Raw genomic sequence first — 17,710 nt, 5'->3', positions numbered from 1 at the left:
GTCCATTTTCATAGAACACATGGTCACCACACTATTTTAAATGTTATTTATATAAGGTTACAGTTGTAACCTTTACTTAACTAGGCAAGTCAGTTAAGAACAAATTCTTATTTACAATGACAGCCTACCCCGGCCAACGCTGGGCCAATTGTGAGCCGCCCATTGGGTCTCCCAATCACGGCCGGATGTGATGCATTCTGGATACAAACCAGAGACAGTGCAAGATACTCTTGCACTGAGATGTAGTGCCTTATACCGCTGTGCCACTCGGGAGCCTCAAAGGGCTCTGGTCTAAGGGCTCTGGTCAAAGATAGTGCGCTACATGGGGAATAGGGTGCCATTTCAGATGCAGCCTGTATCTATCCTTGACCTTTACCCTCAATCCTCTTCCTTTAAAGGTTTGTGACGCGGTTCATCGACCTGGACGGTCTGACCTGCATCCTGAACTTCCTGAAGAGCATGGACTACGAGACCACCGAGTCCCAGATCCACACGTCCCTGATTGGCTGCATCAAGGCCCTGATGAACAACTCCCAGGGCCGCTCCCACGTGCTCTCCCACACAGAGAGCATCAACATCATTGCCCAGAGCCTGGCAACTGAGAACGTCAAGACCAAAGTGGCGGTGCTGGAGATCATGGGCGCTGTGTGTCTGGTGCCAGGAGGGCACAGGAAGATCCTGGAGGCCATGCTGCACTATCAGAAGTTCGCTTGCGAGAGGACTCGCTTCCAGGTGGGAAGACAGACACCTTAGCCTCATAGACACCACTGTAGCCAAGTGTTCAATTGGGCTTTTCACACTGTAATGTGTTAGCCCAAGGTTTTCCTTAACCTTGTGTTAAGGCTGTGCCAGAGATATTGCATGGTCTTATTCACTTAACATTTATAACTTTCAGGTGTTTCTCTAATTAGTGTTTACAACCACAGCATTGTTTTTCTTATGATCATATTACTGATGCTTACTTCTTATTTCTCCTCGTTTCTCCTGTCTTAGACTCTGCTGAATGACCTGGACAGGAGTACGGGGCGCTACAGGGACGAGGTCAACCTGAAAACAGCCATCATGTCCTTCATCAATGCAGTGCTTAGTCAGGGAGCAGGGGAGGTGAGTACTCCTCTTCCTCGAAGTATTTGCCCTCGTATGGTCCTGTTGTCTTCAGAGAGTCTAACTGCTATGTGTACTGTACTCCACAGTCAAGCTTTGAGTTCAGAATTCACCTGCGATACGAGTTCCTTATGTTAGGCATCCAGCCGGTCATCGATAAACTGAGGTCCCACGACAACTCAACGTTAGACAGGTGAGTTAAGTCATAAACTGCGTGATTGGTATAGTACATTTAAGATCTAGACCACACTGTCATACCCAACTGCAGTAAAGTGTGTCTGACCATGAGATGTTGTCTTCCAGGCATTTGGACTTCTTTGAGATGCTGAGAAACGAGGATGAACTATCTTTGGCAAAACGCTTTGACACTGTGAGTAACATTGGTATTTACCTCTACAGTACATGGAGTTTGCAATAGTCGTTTCTCTGTCTACTAGTTCTAATATCAACTTTTGGTTTTTGTTGTTGCAGGTGCACATTGACACAAAAAGTGCCACGCAAGTGTTTGAGCTCATAAAGAAGAAGATGAACCACACAGATGCACACCCGCACTTTATATCTGTCTTACAGCACTGTCTCCTTATGCCTTGTAAGTGCCACCTACCTCCCGTCCGCCATTTCTTTAAAGTTGTTTGAGTTTGCCAAGACTCTTCAGGCCTCAACTTTTACATCTTTGAGAACTAGACTGTTTGGTTTCTCAGAGGGATCCAAAGTGGTTATATATATCAGTGTTTTTAGTGTATTTTAGAACGGCAGTAAAAATGATGTCCTCTCGAGGTAGTTTTAAATACCTGGAAATTATTGTTGGAATTCTGCTTATGTGAGGGGTTTCTCTCTAGAGCGTGTTCTGCCATTTTGATAAGAACTTTCTACACTAAAGCGGAAATGTTGTTCCTCCACATTGCTTTAGCTTTTTTATGTTGTCCTGAGGGAGCTGACTTCAGCCTAATCTCTCCCCTTAGACTCTGTCCTTATTGTGTTGCTATGTGTATGGTAGGATTTCATGGGATTTCATAGATTTTGCCTAGTCCTAGACTAAGAAGCATTCTCAATGGACAATCTCAATTAAACATGCTTTTTGCTCCAGGACTAGACTTAGTTTGTGTCCAGAAAACTGGCCCTAGATGTTTGTTGTTGCATATGCAATTGCAATTGCTGGCGCAATCAACTGTTCCCTTACGGTATTAATAATGCTCTCTCTTCTCTCAGACAAGCGTAGTGGGAACACAGTGCATTACTGGCTCCTCCTGGACCGCATCGTCCAGCAGATCGTCCTGCAGAACGACAAAGGTCATGACCCTGACGTCACCCCCCTGGAGAACTTCAACGTGAAGAACGTGGTGCGAATGTGAGTGAGAGGAACGAGAGAGGGGGAAATGTTTTGACATGCCTGAGTTATGTCTGAGTCGGTTTGACGTTCTCCCAACTCCGCACGGCAGAGGACTGACTGTCTTCATCATAAATCTCCATGTATTATTTAACATGCCTCATTCCAGAAATGGCTTTAAACCCAAATATGGTGATCATGAATATAATCAATGCTGTATATTTATTAATGGGTTCATCTTATCCTGGGATTAATACAGTGGCCATGATCAAAATCACTATTGGTCCAGGTACTGTACATCACAAATATTACATGTAAAATATGTATGTCCTATTGTCACTTTCATTTTACAATCCTTTCAATACTATTTGCTGATTTAGCATGAATACCCTGATCCCTTAATACTTGCTAAAAATCAGCAAGCAGATTTGACCAGGATTTTAATAATTCCTTTTTGAAAATATAATCCAGAATTAAATCTGTTTTTTTGGATGAGGAAATCTGTGAAATGTAGAATTCCAAACACACATACACAAACATCAGTCAACCCCTTCAGCTGCCTCTTGCAAATCTCAATCTGATTCTGGGTGGGTTTAGAAGAAGTTTACAGGTTCCCCGTTGTCAACTCTGATCACCAATGACTTGTCTAATGAACCCGTTTTTTTTTTTAACTAAGCCTAACCTCAGTGGGAGGTAATGCCTAGTAGGATTTTGCTGCGATGTTTAATACGTTAGATTAACCTCTGTTCTTCTGCTCAGGCTGGTCAACGAGAATGAAGTCAAACAATGGAAAGAACAGGCCGAGAAAATGAGAAAAGGTACAACACACATTTCTGGTTTCTATTAGCGATGGAACTGTCGGAAGGCACCCCTTTCTGTACTGTGTATCATCATACTGACGACTGCTCTGGTCTCGCCTGTTCTGGTCTGGTTTCTCAGAGCACCATGAGCTGCAGCAGAAGTTTGATAAGAAGGAACGTGAGTGTGAGGCCAAGACCCAGGAGAAGGAGGACATGATGCAGACACTGAATAAGATGAAGGAGAAGCTGGAGAAGGAGTCCAGCGAACACAAGCAGGTCAAGCAGCAAGTGGCCGACCTCTCCGCCCGGCTGCATGACCTCAGCACTGTACGTTTGTTTGTTTAGATCTCTGTTTAGCTCACAATGTGGATATCTTCCACAAGTCCAACGAAAAACATAGAAAATAACATCACAAAGTGTAACATAAAATTACAATGCATTATCACATCTTTACACCTTACTCTTCCTTTTAGCTTTTCCAATCAGGAATAAAGGCAGGATGTTTTGGTTATAGTACAGTTGTATATGAACAACAACATGGCCTGCTGTCTTGCGAATTCCTATGATAATTGTCGTGCTAAACAACAACCATAGCAGTTGGCTATACAGCACAAACAGATCTGGGACCAGGCTAATGTCCTCTTTTCAAATCAAATCAAACTTTATTTGTCACATGTGCTGATTTCAACAAGTGTAGACCTTACTGTGAAATGCTTACTATACAAGCCCTTAACCAACAGTGCAGTTCAGGAAGAGTTAAGAAGATATTGACCAAATAAACTAACACAAAGTAACACAATAAAATGACAATAACTAGGCTATATCCAGGGGGTGCCGGTACCGAGTCAGTGTGCGGGAGTACAGGTTAGTTGAGGTCATTTGTACATGTAGGTAGGGGTGACGTGACTATGCATAGTTAATAAACAGCGCGTAGCAGCAGTGCACAAAACAAATGGGGGGTCAATGTAAATAGTCCGGTGGCCATTTGATTAATTGTTCAGCAGTCTTATGGCTTGGGGGTAGAAGCTGTTATGGAGCCTTTTGGTCCTAGACTTGGCGCTTCGGTACCGCTTGCCGTGCGGTAGCAAAGAAAACAGTCTATGACTTGGGTGACTGGAGTCTCTGACAATTTTATGGTCTTTCCTCTGACTCCGTCTATTATATAGGTCCTGGATGGCGGGAAGCTTGGCCCCAGTGATGTACTGGGCTGTAAGCACTACCCTCTGTAGCGCCTTACAGTCAGATGCCGAGCAGTTGCCATACCAGGCGGTGATGCAACCGTTCAGGATGCGCTCGATGGTGCAGCTGTAGAACCTTTTGAGGATCTGGGGACCCATGCCAAATCTTTTCAGTCTCCTGAGGGGGAAAAGGTTTGGATGTGCTCTCTTCACGACTGTCTTGGTGTGTTTGGACCATGATAGATTGTTGGTGATGTGAACACCAAGGAACTTGAAACTCTCGCTCCGCTCCACTACAGACCCATCAATGTTAATGGGGGACTGTTCGGCCCGCCTTTTTCTGTAGTCCACGATCAGCTCCTTTGTCTTGCTCACATTGAGGGAGAGGTTGTTGTCCTGGCACCACACTGCCAGGTCTCTGACCTCCTCCCTATAGGCGGTCTCATCGTTGTCGGTGATCAGGTCTACCATCGTTGTGACGTCAGCAAACTTAATGATGGTGTTGGAGTCGTGTTTGGCCACGCAATCGTGGGTGAACAGGGAGTACAGGAGGGGACTAAGTACACACACCTGAGGGGCCAGAGTGTTGAGGATCAGCGTGGCAGACGTGTTGTTGCCTACCATTACTACCTGGGGGCGGCCCGTCAGGAAGTCCAGGATCCAGTTGCAGAGGGAGGTGTTTAGTCCCAGGGTCCTTAGCTTAGTGATGAGCTTCGTGGGCACTATGGTGTTGAATGCTGAGCTGTAGTCAATGAACAGCGTTCTCACGTAGGTGTTCCTTTTGTCCAGGTGTGAAAGGGCAGTGTGGAGTGCGATTGAGATTCCCCTTAGCCGTTCAGTTTAGGAGTGGATACACAGGATGTTTGATTACTGCACAGTTAGTCATGAACAACAACATTGCCTTGTGATGTTCTTCCAAATCAATATATGTTGATTAGAACTGCTCTAGCTAGTACAGAGTGCTTCTATGATTTCCATCATGTAACAGAAATGATTGCAATACATCCAGTACTAATCGAATGTACATCCCAATGTGTCCCATTTTTTTCAGAGGCCAAATCTAAGTGTTCCTGGTGGCCCTCCACTCATACCTGGGGCCCCTGGAGGTCCCATACCACCCCCTCCCATGCAGGCTGCCATGCCCCCACCCCCTCCACCACCCCCTGGGGGCATGCCTCCACCGCCACCCCCTCCACCCGGTGGACCTCCTCCTCCTCCAGGCATGGCTCCCCTTGGTCCCCCTCCTCCACCTGGAGCTCCCATGGGACCAGGGCTGAAAAAGAAGAACATCCCCCAGCCCTCCAACCCACTCAAGTCATTCAACTGGGCCAAGCTGGCTGAGGTCAGTGAGTTCTGCTTAGTCAGACCGTAAAGGGTTGCGTCCAAAATGGCACCCTATTCCCCATGAAGTGCACTAATTTCGACCAGAGCACTATGGACCATGGTCAAAAGTAATGCACTTAATAGGGAATAGGGTATCATTTTGGACAAAGCCAGTAATTACATTTTTTGGTGCATGTCTGTTTAGTACAGAGGGAGTGAGTGTTGTGCTGACGAGGCAGACAGAACAGAGGTTTTTGTAGCTACATCTGACTGTCCAGGGGGAATGAAGGATAAGGATTGCCTTTTTACCCAATGCTTTATCTCTTGCATTGTTTGCACAATGGCATGAAATCAATATCGCAAACCAGCCCTAGACGTTTTTATATGTTGTTGTTGTAACCTCTAGAGTTCCAGGGGTGTGTGTATGGCTTTTACAGTCTTAGTTATGGATGGGGGCTGTTTTGTTGCAGAATAAGCTGGAGGGCACTGTGTGGACGGACGTCGATGACATCAAGGTTTTCAAAATCCTGGACCTTGAGGACATTGAGAAGACCTTCTCTGCATACCAGAGACAGCAGGTACAGTTTATCACCTAAATACCAAAGTATTACTGTAGGGAAAAGGCATTTCAGTATATAGCAATTCATCCTTAAGGACAGGACGGACACAAGACCTCAAATCACTTAACAATTTGCATGTAACTACTTTGAGTGTTTCCATGGCCACCGACCATGCTGTTCTAACAAACACTTCTAGCTAGTGATAAACACATGCATGCCATTGCACTCTGTAACTGAATCCTTCCAGCAGCACTTCTCAACACATTGTCTGGAACTGGCTTAAAGGGCAATCAGGCCATTACAGAGCATTTTACTATAGCCTGGTCTCAGATCGGTTTGTGCTGTCTTGCCAACTCCTATGGTGACAATGACCATAAGGCTTGGCAAGATGGCACAAACAGATCTGGGACCAGGCTAGCTTTTTATTTTATGTTTAGGTCTGTTCAATTGATTCATCTACCTTGTGAGTGTTCCCAGACAGAATGAATGTTTGGAACAGGAAGTAGCCATGCTGATAACATGGTCCTTGGATAGTTTACTGATGCTGCATGAGAAGCGTGGCATTTTTCATGAAGCCTCTATACGTCCACAATGTCTACTCTAGTTCAGTTGAAATCCTCCAGATATCACTTTTCCCATACCTTTTCCTTTAACCAACCTAAAAAGACTGTGATTGGAAAGGTTAGACTAGGGCCCAATTCCCATTACTAACTGCCCCTTAAAAGTATAAATAAAGTTGCATCAAATTGAATTCATTATGTCGTATAAGGAATTTTAGAATTTTAAGCCATGCTGTTTATGACGTGTCTGAACAAAGTTAATTTGCATCTTTGACTCATGATTCCGCTTTTCCTCACAAACAAATGCATCACTGGCCGCTGAGCTGGCCCTGTATTTCACCATAGCCTACTGCACGCTTGTTCTAATTAATAATGAATGCCGAATCTTCCTTGCTTCCTGCCCACCCACCTGATTAGGACTTCTTAACAATGAACAATAACAAGGTGAGTGACCTCCTGACCTCTGACGTTTACCCTGCTCTGCTTCTGTGACGCTTCTGTCTTGATGCTCGCTACTGTCCTTCATCGTACGCTGCTCTCTTTCTTTCTCGCTCTCTCTCTCTCCTTGTCTCTGTCCTGTTTATGTCTATGGGGATCGTGTGTATATGTGTCCGTAGGTGAAATACTTGTGAAAGCCATGTCTTCCTGCAGCCTCGATCTCTGTGTTTCTGTGGATTTATTCTTTCAATCAAGACTTTTGGAATATGCTGTACTTCTAAACACACCAACATGATGTTTGAATGAACTGTTTTATTGGTTATCATTTCAAGGTGTTTCTGAACATAATTAGCCAAATTGGTTTTGTGGCACGCAGTCAATTCTGCAAGCAGCTGGAGTCTTGGAACTATAAAAAAGTGCCAGATCTCCGTTTACCAAAAACAAATCTCTCCTGTATTCTTGGGGTGAAGCAATTGATCGCCAAACACACTTTTTCACACAGCCTGTTTCACAGCTGTCCTCCATTTGGCAGTTTCAAATACTGACCCAGTCAAAGGAACAATTTGCTGTTTTATGTTCATACTGTGTGTCTCCTGTGCATCCTGGGTTTTTGTTAGGGTTTATGGTGGATGCATATGGGTATCGTGTCTAGTCTTTGTGTATGTGCGTGTGTCTGTTTTGTGGTCTGGTTACTATGTACCATAGTTTTCAATATGTGACAGCAGGTGGTGAAATGGAAGAGGCCTTAAAAACAATTGTTCCTATTGCCGTTGATCAACAGCTAAACTGTATGCAGGTGTGAGTCAGCCACAGCGCTCCACCTAGCATAGCATGGGGCACTGTTATTCCTGGATCTTATTCATTACGCATACATTTGAATACTGACTGAGACAGGCAATGACTACTTGGGCTTGTACAATAGGAAACACACATTTTTGTTTTACGTTGCAAAATATTTTTCTACGTGTGCCCTAATGAATATAACCCTGGTGTATTAGGTGTGGCTCTTCCTCCCAGAGAGAGTATCATTAAGGTCATATAGTCACAAGCATTTGCTGCATTCAGCAAATACTGCATCCAAAAATGCTTAAGTATGATGAGTGATTTACAATTGGGTGTTTATTAAACAGTAAAGCTGTCTAAATCTAGCTTGATGTTAGAGTATCATTTAAGGTCATGTACAAAAATAATTAGCTGTTTTCTGCATACTAGCCTCCATCCCAAAGTGCCTTAGTGTGATAAATTATACAATATTGTGTTTACATGAACGGAATGTGAAGTTCAGCTAATTACGGTTCATGTTCAAACTCTTCCTTCCCTCCCAAATGTTCTCCTTCCAGAAAGAGTCCGAAGATGATACGGTGACCTCCAAGAAGGTCAAGGAGCTGTCAGTCATCGACGGTCGCAGAGCCCAGAACTGTAACATCCTCCTCTCTCGGTTAGTATTTGACCTTTCTACCCCATGACATCATTGCAGAAGTATGTCCTACTTATATTAGTGGAGATCACTTATTGTGATTGTATCCATCTGATGGGTGCTTGAAATGTCTTTTTCCACACACATACATGTACGTGTACAAACATACACACACTTAATTTGTTAACGTACACAGCCAAGTTACATTCAATTCGTATTTAATCTACCATTTGAGCAATTCTGTATTTACATCAACTTCGACTCAAGTTGAGAGATCATTTTTCATATTTGACAATGTGTTTAAACATCGAGTGCAGCCAAGAATAAAATATGTACTTTGTAACGGGATGATGTTGGCCAGGAACTATTTTCTGTTTCATTACTGTCATCCCTGGTCTCCATGGCAGCAACCACAAACAGAGGCCTGTGTCCTTTCTACTAAGTTCATTTCATGTAGCTATCCTTCTCAATTTAAACACTATAAATGAAACCTGAAAGTTTAAGTGATTCAGCTATTTTGATTGCTTCCTGTATTTAAAGTCTCATTCAATATTTGTGGTTTATGAACAGCGGTTCATTCCTTTTTTCGAACTTGCAGACCTGAAAATATTTTATTTCTGCAAAGTGTTATCAATTATGCATTAACATGCCTTTTCAGACATAGCCAACACTTTGAATAAGGCTAATATGTACATTTATTTAATAAAATTGACATGACTAAATCTTAATTGCTCTGTCATTAGTGTGTGCCTAAATCAGGTATTCGGACTGTGAGAAGTCCTGTCAGAAAGCACCGTGGTCTGCTGTGGTAGGCTAGGGCTTCAGGCTCAGATGATGAGTGTGTTTGTTTGCCAATGGAGCTTTTCAAAGAGCAGAACCACCAGGCTTTCTGCCACCTGCTCTCTCTGGCTGGCTGGCTGGCTCTTTCTAATAGCTGTGACTTAAAATATTGACTCTGTTTCTGCAACTGCTGAATGTGCGGCACACGATATTAGGTTCTGGACTTTACTTTCTTTTTAACTGACACTTGGTGCTTTTCAAAATGGATACTAACTGATAATTGTTTTAGGTGACACATGTAGAACAGTACATTACTTAACAGGAATGCATTTTACATTTACTTTTGAAACGAAAAGTAAACACACCAATAACAAGGCATTAACTGGTACAACTGGTCAAACTGGTGTCCTCTCTTGTTGACCATTTAGAACTGGTGTACAGTAGTCCTCTGTGGTAATGCTGACGCTGTTGTGTTGCAGGCTGAAGCTGACCAATGAGGAGATCAAGAGGGCCATCCTGACTATGGACGAACAGGAGGATCTGCCCAAAGACATGCTGGAGCAGGTGGGCCCTCCTCTCTTAATCATGTAGCCCTCCTCTCTACTGTAGCGGCTTAATGGCTTTATACCATATAGCAGGTCCCAATTCCTATCCGATCCATCAAATGTATTTATAAAGCCCTTCTTACATCAGCTGATATCTCAAAGTGCTGTACAGAAACCCAGCCTAAAACCCCAAACAGCAAGCAATGCAGGTGTAGAAGCACGGTGGCTAGGAAAAACTCCCTAGAAAGGCCAGAACCTAGGAAGAAACCTAGAGAGGAACCAGGCTATGAGGGGTGGCCAGTCCTCTTCTGGCTGTGCCGGGTGGAGATTATAACACAACATGGCCAAGACGTTCAAATGTTCATAGATGACCAGCAGGGTCAAGAAATAATAATCACAGTGGTTGTCGAGGGTGCAACAGGTCAGCACCTTAGGAGTAAATGTCAGTTGGCTTTTCATAGCCAATCATTCAGAGTATCTCTACCGCTCCTGCTGTCTCTAGAGAGTTGAAAACAGCAGGTCTGGGACAGGTAGCATGTCCGGTGAACAGGTCAGGGTTCCATAGCCGCAGGCAGAACAGTTGAAACTGGAGCAGCAGCATGGCCAGGTGGACTAAGGACAGCAAGGAGTCATCAGGCCAGGTAGTCCTGAGGCATGGTCCTAGGGCTCAGGTCCTCCGAGAGAGAGAAAGAAAGAATTAGAGAGAGCATACTTAAATTCACACAGGACACCAGATAAGACAGGAGAAATAATCCAGATATAACAGACTGACCCTAGCCCCCCGACACATAAACTACTGCAGCATAAATACTGGAGGCTGAGACAGGAGGGGTCGGGAGACACTGTTGCCCCGTCCAACGATACCCCGAGTTTTATAAGACTTTTCGTTGCTGTTGCTTTAGGGACCTAAATAAATAAAGGCTGAAGTGTTCACGGGGACTGGGTTAGTGACGGATTGGGAGTATTTGTAGTGGTGGGGCACGGCCCTGCCCGGATGGTGTAGGTTATTTAGCAAGGGTTTAAAGGATCTGAATGCTGTCTTTACTTAGTAAGGTGGAAACTCGCCTTACCTTACATTTTGCGCCAGAAAGCTCACCACACATTAGCTATCACAGTGAATCTTTATGGGGATTAGCATGTGGATGTACAAGATCTCTCTTGGTAACGGTCTTCTCCCCCTGTTGTGTTCCTGTCCAGCTGCTAAAGTTTGTCCCAGAGAAGAGTGACGTGGATCTCCTGGAGGAGCACAAGCATGAGCTGGACCGTATGGCCAAAGCTGACCGCTTCCTCTACGAGATGAGCAGGTACGGACTTCGTTTCGGTATCATAATACAAAATTGGTACTGTTACAATGTGTATCACTACATTCCCCATATTAGGCACTAGCCACAGGATGTTATTTTGTTGTTGGTATACTGGAAAATACTCAGGTGCTCTTGGATGACAAGGGAAGTTGACATAAAAACTACTTCATTGTTAACATGTTGTCTTCATCAGGGACTTTCTCCATTGTCAGTTTATTGTAACAACACATTCTGTGTTTATAGTATCACCCTGAAGAAGGCACAGTGATGCCAAAACATTGGTGTTTTACCCAGTAAATTACTGGGAGTTTATACATATGGAGTGTGTGACTCTTTGTTTTATAGCTTGCCGTTAGTCAGCACCTCTACACTAAATCATTTTCTCTGGGTTTGCGCCAGTTCGTGCTTTTTATAGTGTTGTAATAAAATGTCAGGAATTGAGACCGATCATTGGGCGGCTTCGATAATGCTGGTCTATGGCCCATGACTTGAATGGTGAGGGAGGAGTGCCCTTCTCAAATGGAACAGTAATCTGCGCCTCTCGGTTATGTTGTCAACAAGGCAGAAGGGTGCATCGTCCAGAAACATACAACATCTCTTTTCCATACAATATGCTAGAATTTTGTTAGGCTTTGAATGGACCACCTAGCTCATGCACGGAGGCAGCCCGGTTCCATAATGAATGTAATCAACTTTAACCCAGTGCAAAACACACCTACCTGGGCGCCCGGGCCAGATTAATCGAATCCCCTCATTGTTTTGCGACACCAGGAGCATATGTAATCAGCATGACACACAGTGACACATGCTAGCTGGATGTGAACGTCTTTTTAACATAAATCTCTTTGGCATATCCAACTGCTGAGGAACATCACTCTAGACATGTAAAAATGTGCCAGTGAAGGCCATTGGTCCTGTGAGGGTTTGGGGAGTGTAGAAGGATTCTTTAGTAAATCATATTAACAGCACTGCATTTGGCCCTGTTTAGGTCCAATAGATGCTCTCCATTTAATTCACTATGGACTATTCTTATGAGATTCAGACCCTAAACTGTTTAGTTTTTTTGTGGTGGCAGGTAGCCTAGTGGTTAGAGCATTGGGACAGTAACCAAAAGGTCACTAGTTCGAATCCCTGAGCCAACAAGGTGAAAAATCTTGCTGTAACCTTGAGCAAGGCACTTTATTGCCCAAGGGACTTAATTGCTCAATGTCCACTCTCTGAGGGTGTCTCAGGATATGCAAAAAACACATTTCCATTTCAAACCATGTGTAACAAGACAAATAAGCACCCACCAAATTATGATGATTATTAATATTATGTTTTAAGTAAAATATGTGAGTGAGTAAATTGTTTATTTCTTTGGATTATTCTTTACCATGATTCACTGTCTACAAGCTAAGGGGGAGGCTGGTGTGTAGGTGGCGGCAGGCAGCTGAACTTTCCATGTACCTCATATTGTTCATGAATTAATATGAAGCCCCCCTGGGGAGACATTCTCGGCTCGCGCACCAACAAAGAACGAAACCCCAGGGATAGGGCTCACTGTTTTAATAGCTCTCGCTTTAATGAGCATTCTGTGTTACAAATGAAGATTGGATTACTAGATTACAGGAAGGGAAACAATGTGCAGGTTCTAATGTACAAGTGTAGCACCATTTTTTCCATGAGGTATCAAGCCGTTTACTATGGGAATAGAGACTTCCTTCCAGGATCTGGCGACGTTTGTGTTTTGGCTTCCTGAAAACATTGTAGCCATGGAAACAGCGTTTGGGCAGGGAGAAGGAAAGGAGCTTCTTTATTAAATGTGCTCTGAGTTTTCCATGTTGGGTATTTAATCCAGTAAGATCATTTGTAAAAAAAGATGTTGCAAAGATGTTTTTTGTCTGGTCACAAAACCTCAGAATGAGGTCAAGGTCATTAGACGCCTGTGTTGATCAAATGTATGAACAAAACCTTTCTATTCAAAAGTACTTTCTATTCAAAAGTTCATGCCCTTCATTTAGGACGTCATATCATATTACACAAACCGTTTCAGTGGAGTGTTGTATCTATGTAAACTCTAGTGAACCTTTTCACTTCAAACTACAATACAGGATCAACCATTACCAGCAGAGGTTACAGTCCCTCTACTTCAAAAAGAAGTTTGCTGAAAGAATCGTCGAAGTCAAACCTAAAGTTGAAGGTAGGATTTTCTTTACAATGTTCCATGCTCAAATGATCTACCTTTAAACCATTTTAATAACTGGTTGGACTGTGGAGTCAAATGTAATCATACTGTAATGAGAGATGCTGGCAATACTCAAAGCCTGCAGATATAATGCTATCTAAGGTGTTAAAGGTACACTATATATACAAAAGTATGTGGACACACCTTCACATTAGTGGATTTGGCTATTTCAGCCACACTTGTTGCTGACAGGTGTATAAAATCGAGCACACAGCCATGTAATCTCCATTGACAAACATTGGCAGTAGAATGGCCTTACTGAAGAGCTCAGTGACTTCCAATGTGGCACCGTCGTAGGATGTTACCTTTCCAACAAGTCAGTTCGTCAAATTTCTGTCCTGTTAGAGCTGCCCCTCTCAACTGTCAGTTTTGTAATTGTGAAGTGGAAACGTCTAGGAGCAACAAAGGCTCAGCCGCGAAGTGGTAGGCCATACAAACTCATAGAATGGGACTGCCGAGTGCTGAAGTGTGTAAAAATAGTCTGTCCTCGGATGCAACACCCAGTTCCAAACTGCCTCTGGAAGCAATGTCAGCACAAGAACTCTTCGTTGGGAGCTTCATGAAATGGGTTTCCAGGAGCCTAAGATCACCATGCGCAATGCCAAGCGTCGGCTGGAGTGGTGTAAAGCTCGCCGCCATTGGACACTGGAGCACTGGAAATGTGTTCTCTGGAGTGATGAATCACGGCAGTCCGACGGACGAATATGGGTTTGGCAGATGCCAGGAGAACTCTACCTGCCCAAATGCATAGTGCCAACTGTAAAGTTTGGTGGAGGTGGAATGGGCTCATGCTGTGCCCCCGTGCACAAAGCAAGGTCCATACAGAAATGGTTTGTCGAGATCAGTGTGGAAGAACTTGACTGGCCTGCACAGAGCCCTGACCTCAACCCCATCAAACACCTTTTGGGATGAATTAGAACGTCGACTGCGAGCCAGGCTTTATCGCCCAACATCAGTGTCCAACCTCACTAATGCTCTTGTGGCTGAATGGAAGCAAGTCCCCGCAACAATGTTCCAACATCTAGTGGAAAGCCTTCCCAGAAGAGTGGAGGCTGTTATAGCAGCAAAGGGGGGACCTACTCCATATTAATGCCCATGATTTTGGAATGAGATGTTCGACGAGCAGGTGTCCACATACTTTTGGTCATGTAGTGTATGTATGAGTCTTTATAGGGAATAGGATGCCATTTGGGATTCAACCAATGTCTTTTGGGGCGGCAGGTAGCCTAGTGGTTAGAGCATTGGGCAAGTAACCGAGCTGACAATGTTAAGTGGGTTAACTGCCCCGATCAAGGCAGTTAACCCACTCTTCCTAGGCCGTCATTGTAAATAAGAATTTGTTCTTAACTGACTTGCATAGTTAAATAAAAATGTATCCTCGTAACTTCTTCCTCTCCCCAGCTCTAACCAGGGCCTCTAAAGAGATGCTGCAGAGCCGCAACCTCAAGCAGCTTCTGGAAGTGGTCCTGGCCTTTGGTAACTACATGAACAAGGGCCAGAGGGGAAACGCCTATGGCTTCAAAGTGTCCTCACTCAACAAGATCGCTGACACCAAGTCCAGCATTGACAAGTAAGAAATGGTCTGGTTTGAGACTTAATTAAAAAAAAATCATATATATATATATACACTGCTCAAAAAAATAAAGGGAACACTTAAACAACACAATGTAACTCCCAAGTCAATCACACTTCTGTGAAATCAAACTGTCCACTTAGGAAGCAACACTGATTGACAATACATTTCACATACTGTTGTGCAAATGGAATAGACAAAAGGTGGAAATTATAGCCAATTAGCAAGACACCCCCAATAAAGGAGTGGTTCTGCAGGTGGTGACCACAGACCACTTCTCAGTTCCTATGCTTCCTGGCTGATGTTTTGGTCACTTTTGAATGCTGGCGGTGCTTTCACTCTAGTGGTAGCATGAGACGGAGTCTACAACCCACACAAGTGGCTCAGGTAGTGTAGCTCATCCAGGATGGCACATCAATGCGAGCTGTGGCAAGAAGGTTTGCTGTGTCTGTCAGCGTAGTGTCCAGAGCATGGAGGCGCTACCAGGAGACAGGCCAGTACATCAGGAGACGTGGAGGAGGCCGTAGGAGGGCAACAACCCAGCAGCAGGACCGCTACCTCCGCCTTTGTGCAAGGAGGAGCACTGCCAGAGCCCTGCAAAATGACCTCCAGCAGGCCACAAATGTGCATGTGTCTGCTCAAACGGTCAGAAACAGACTCCATGAGGGTGGTATGAGGGCCCGACGTCCACAGGTGGGGGTTGTGCTTACAGCCCAACACCGTGCAGGACGTTTGGCATTTGCCAGAGAACACCAAGATTGGCAAATTCGCCACTGGCGCCCTGTGCTCTTCACAGATGAAAGCAGGTTCACACTGAGCACATGAGCACATGTGACAGACGTGACAGAGTCTGGAGACGCTGTGGAGAACGTTCTGCTGCCTGCAACATCCTCCAGCATGACCGGTTTGGCGGTGGGTCAGTCATGGTGTGGGGTGGCATTTCTTTGGGGGGGCCGCACAGCCCTCCATGTGCTCGCCAGAGGTAGCCTGACTGCCATTAGGTACCGAGATGAGATCCTCAGACCCCTTGTGAGACCATATGCTGGTGCGGTTGGCCCTGGGTTCCTCCTAATGCAAGACAATGCTAGACCTCATGTGGCTGGAGTGTGTCAGCAGTTCCTGCAAGAGGAAGGCATTGATGCTATGGACTGGCCCGCCCGTTCCCCAGACCTGAATCCAATTAAGCACATCTGGGACATCATGTCTCGCTCCATCCACCAACGCCACGTTGCACCACAGACTGTCCAGGAGTTGGCGGATGCTTTAGTCCAGGTCTGGGAGGAGATCCCTCAGGAGACCATCCGCCACCTCATCAGGAGCATGCCCAGGTGTTGTAGGGAGGTCATACAGGCACGTGGAGGCCACACACACTACTGAGCCTCATTTTGACTTGTTTTAAGGACATTACATCAAAGTTGGATCAGCCTGTAGTGTGGTTTTCCACTTTAATTTTGAGTGTGACTCCAAATCCAGACCTCCATGGGTTGATAAATTTGATTTCCATTGATAATGTTTGTGTGATTTTGTTTTCAGCACATTCAACTATGTAAAGAAAAAAGTATTTAATAAGAATATTTCATTCATTCAGATCTAGGATGTGTTATTTTAGTGTTCCCTTTATTTTTTTGAGCAGTGTATATATATATATCTATATTCCATTGATATGAAAAATGTATTGTACATAGGAGACCTGTCCAAATGACACAACTCTAAGTTTAAAAGAGAGTGATGTGTGTGATGTATATGATATTTGTGTTTGTAGGAACATTACTCTGCTGCATTACCTGATCACCATCCTGGAGCAGAAGTATCCCAAAGTGGCTGTGTTCCAGGAGGAGCTTCAGAGTGTTCCAGAGGCAGCTAAAGTAAAGTAAGAACTGCTGCTAATGATGACTGAATCAGAACCCCCCTCCACTGAGTCTTCCTCTCGAAGCCAAATTTATGGTGCCTGACTTTAAGTGGAAAAGGTGAAAGGTTAAGACTGTATTGCTGTGTGTGTTGCCTTACAAACCTTGTTTACAGAGAGGGTCAAAGGTCATATTTATATTGTCTGGATTTGTCAGAGGCACAGGTTGTCCTTATTGCCCCTAATTCAAGTGTGTGAACTGTGAACCCTAGAACCTTTGGTAGGTCAAGGTGTTTCTTCCTGTCTTACCAGAAGAAAGTAATAGTATAGCAGACAGCATAAACCATAGATTTAGGGAAACCTAAAACAGTAAGAAAACATGTTGAAAATAAAGATAATCTAACTTAGTTTCTGTTCAAACCTAGTGAACCCTAAATCTATTCCTTTCCTGAGTGAGAAGGGAGGAAGTTGGGTTTTATTGTCTCACATTTCATGTCTCTAAGTTGTAGCTTGATTGGAGCACAGATGGTTTGTAATTGCTTCATGTGAATAAACTCCAGTCCCTCTCTTTCCCTTTCCTCTCCTCTTATCCACAGTATGACAGAGCTGGAGAAAGACATCAACAATCTGCGCTCTGGTCTGAAGAGTGTGGAGATGGTGAGTGGCCATTTTATGTTGGGTTCCCTTAATGAAGCCACACATGATATCACAGGCAATGTAATTAGGCT

At 44.3% G+C, this 17,710-nt stretch overlaps 1 protein-coding gene across 5 annotated transcripts in view; it reads left to right on the top strand.

Moving 5' to 3' along the window:
• LOC120060421 (disheveled-associated activator of morphogenesis 1-like) overlaps nucleotides 1-17,710 on the top strand; it is an 86,629-nt gene that overhangs the window by 59,849 nt on the left and 9,070 nt on the right. For 4 of the 5 annotated variants that reach the window (XM_039009731.1, XM_039009730.1, XM_039009733.1 and 1 more), the window contains 18 exons: nucleotides 399-732; nucleotides 994-1,104; nucleotides 1,194-1,297; nucleotides 1,408-1,474; nucleotides 1,576-1,693; nucleotides 2,314-2,452; nucleotides 3,191-3,249; nucleotides 3,371-3,558; nucleotides 5,461-5,751; nucleotides 6,203-6,310; nucleotides 7,270-7,296; nucleotides 8,631-8,728; nucleotides 9,967-10,051; nucleotides 11,230-11,336; nucleotides 13,430-13,518; nucleotides 14,965-15,133; nucleotides 16,899-17,006; nucleotides 17,579-17,639. In XM_039009731.1, the coding sequence (XP_038865659.1) occupies nucleotides 399-732; nucleotides 994-1,104; nucleotides 1,194-1,297; nucleotides 1,408-1,474; nucleotides 1,576-1,693; nucleotides 2,314-2,452; nucleotides 3,191-3,249; nucleotides 3,371-3,558; nucleotides 5,461-5,751; nucleotides 6,203-6,310; nucleotides 7,270-7,296; nucleotides 8,631-8,728; nucleotides 9,967-10,051; nucleotides 11,230-11,336; nucleotides 13,430-13,518; nucleotides 14,965-15,133; nucleotides 16,899-17,006; nucleotides 17,579-17,639 (2,263 nt within the window). The remainder of the gene's footprint in view (nucleotides 1-398; nucleotides 733-993; nucleotides 1,105-1,193; nucleotides 1,298-1,407; nucleotides 1,475-1,575; nucleotides 1,694-2,313; nucleotides 2,453-3,190; nucleotides 3,250-3,370; nucleotides 3,559-5,460; nucleotides 5,752-6,202; nucleotides 6,311-7,269; nucleotides 7,297-8,630; nucleotides 8,729-9,966; nucleotides 10,052-11,229; nucleotides 11,337-13,429; nucleotides 13,519-14,964; nucleotides 15,134-16,898; nucleotides 17,007-17,578; nucleotides 17,640-17,710) is intronic. The other variant, XM_039009732.1, reaches the window with a different exon arrangement.

The sequence above is a fragment of the Salvelinus namaycush genome, chromosome 15 (assembly GCF_016432855.1).
Source record: "Salvelinus namaycush isolate Seneca chromosome 15, SaNama_1.0, whole genome shotgun sequence".
NCBI classification, from domain to species: domain Eukaryota; kingdom Metazoa; phylum Chordata; class Actinopteri; order Salmoniformes; family Salmonidae; genus Salvelinus; species Salvelinus namaycush.
This window is presented reverse-complemented; position numbering and strand designations above follow the sequence as displayed.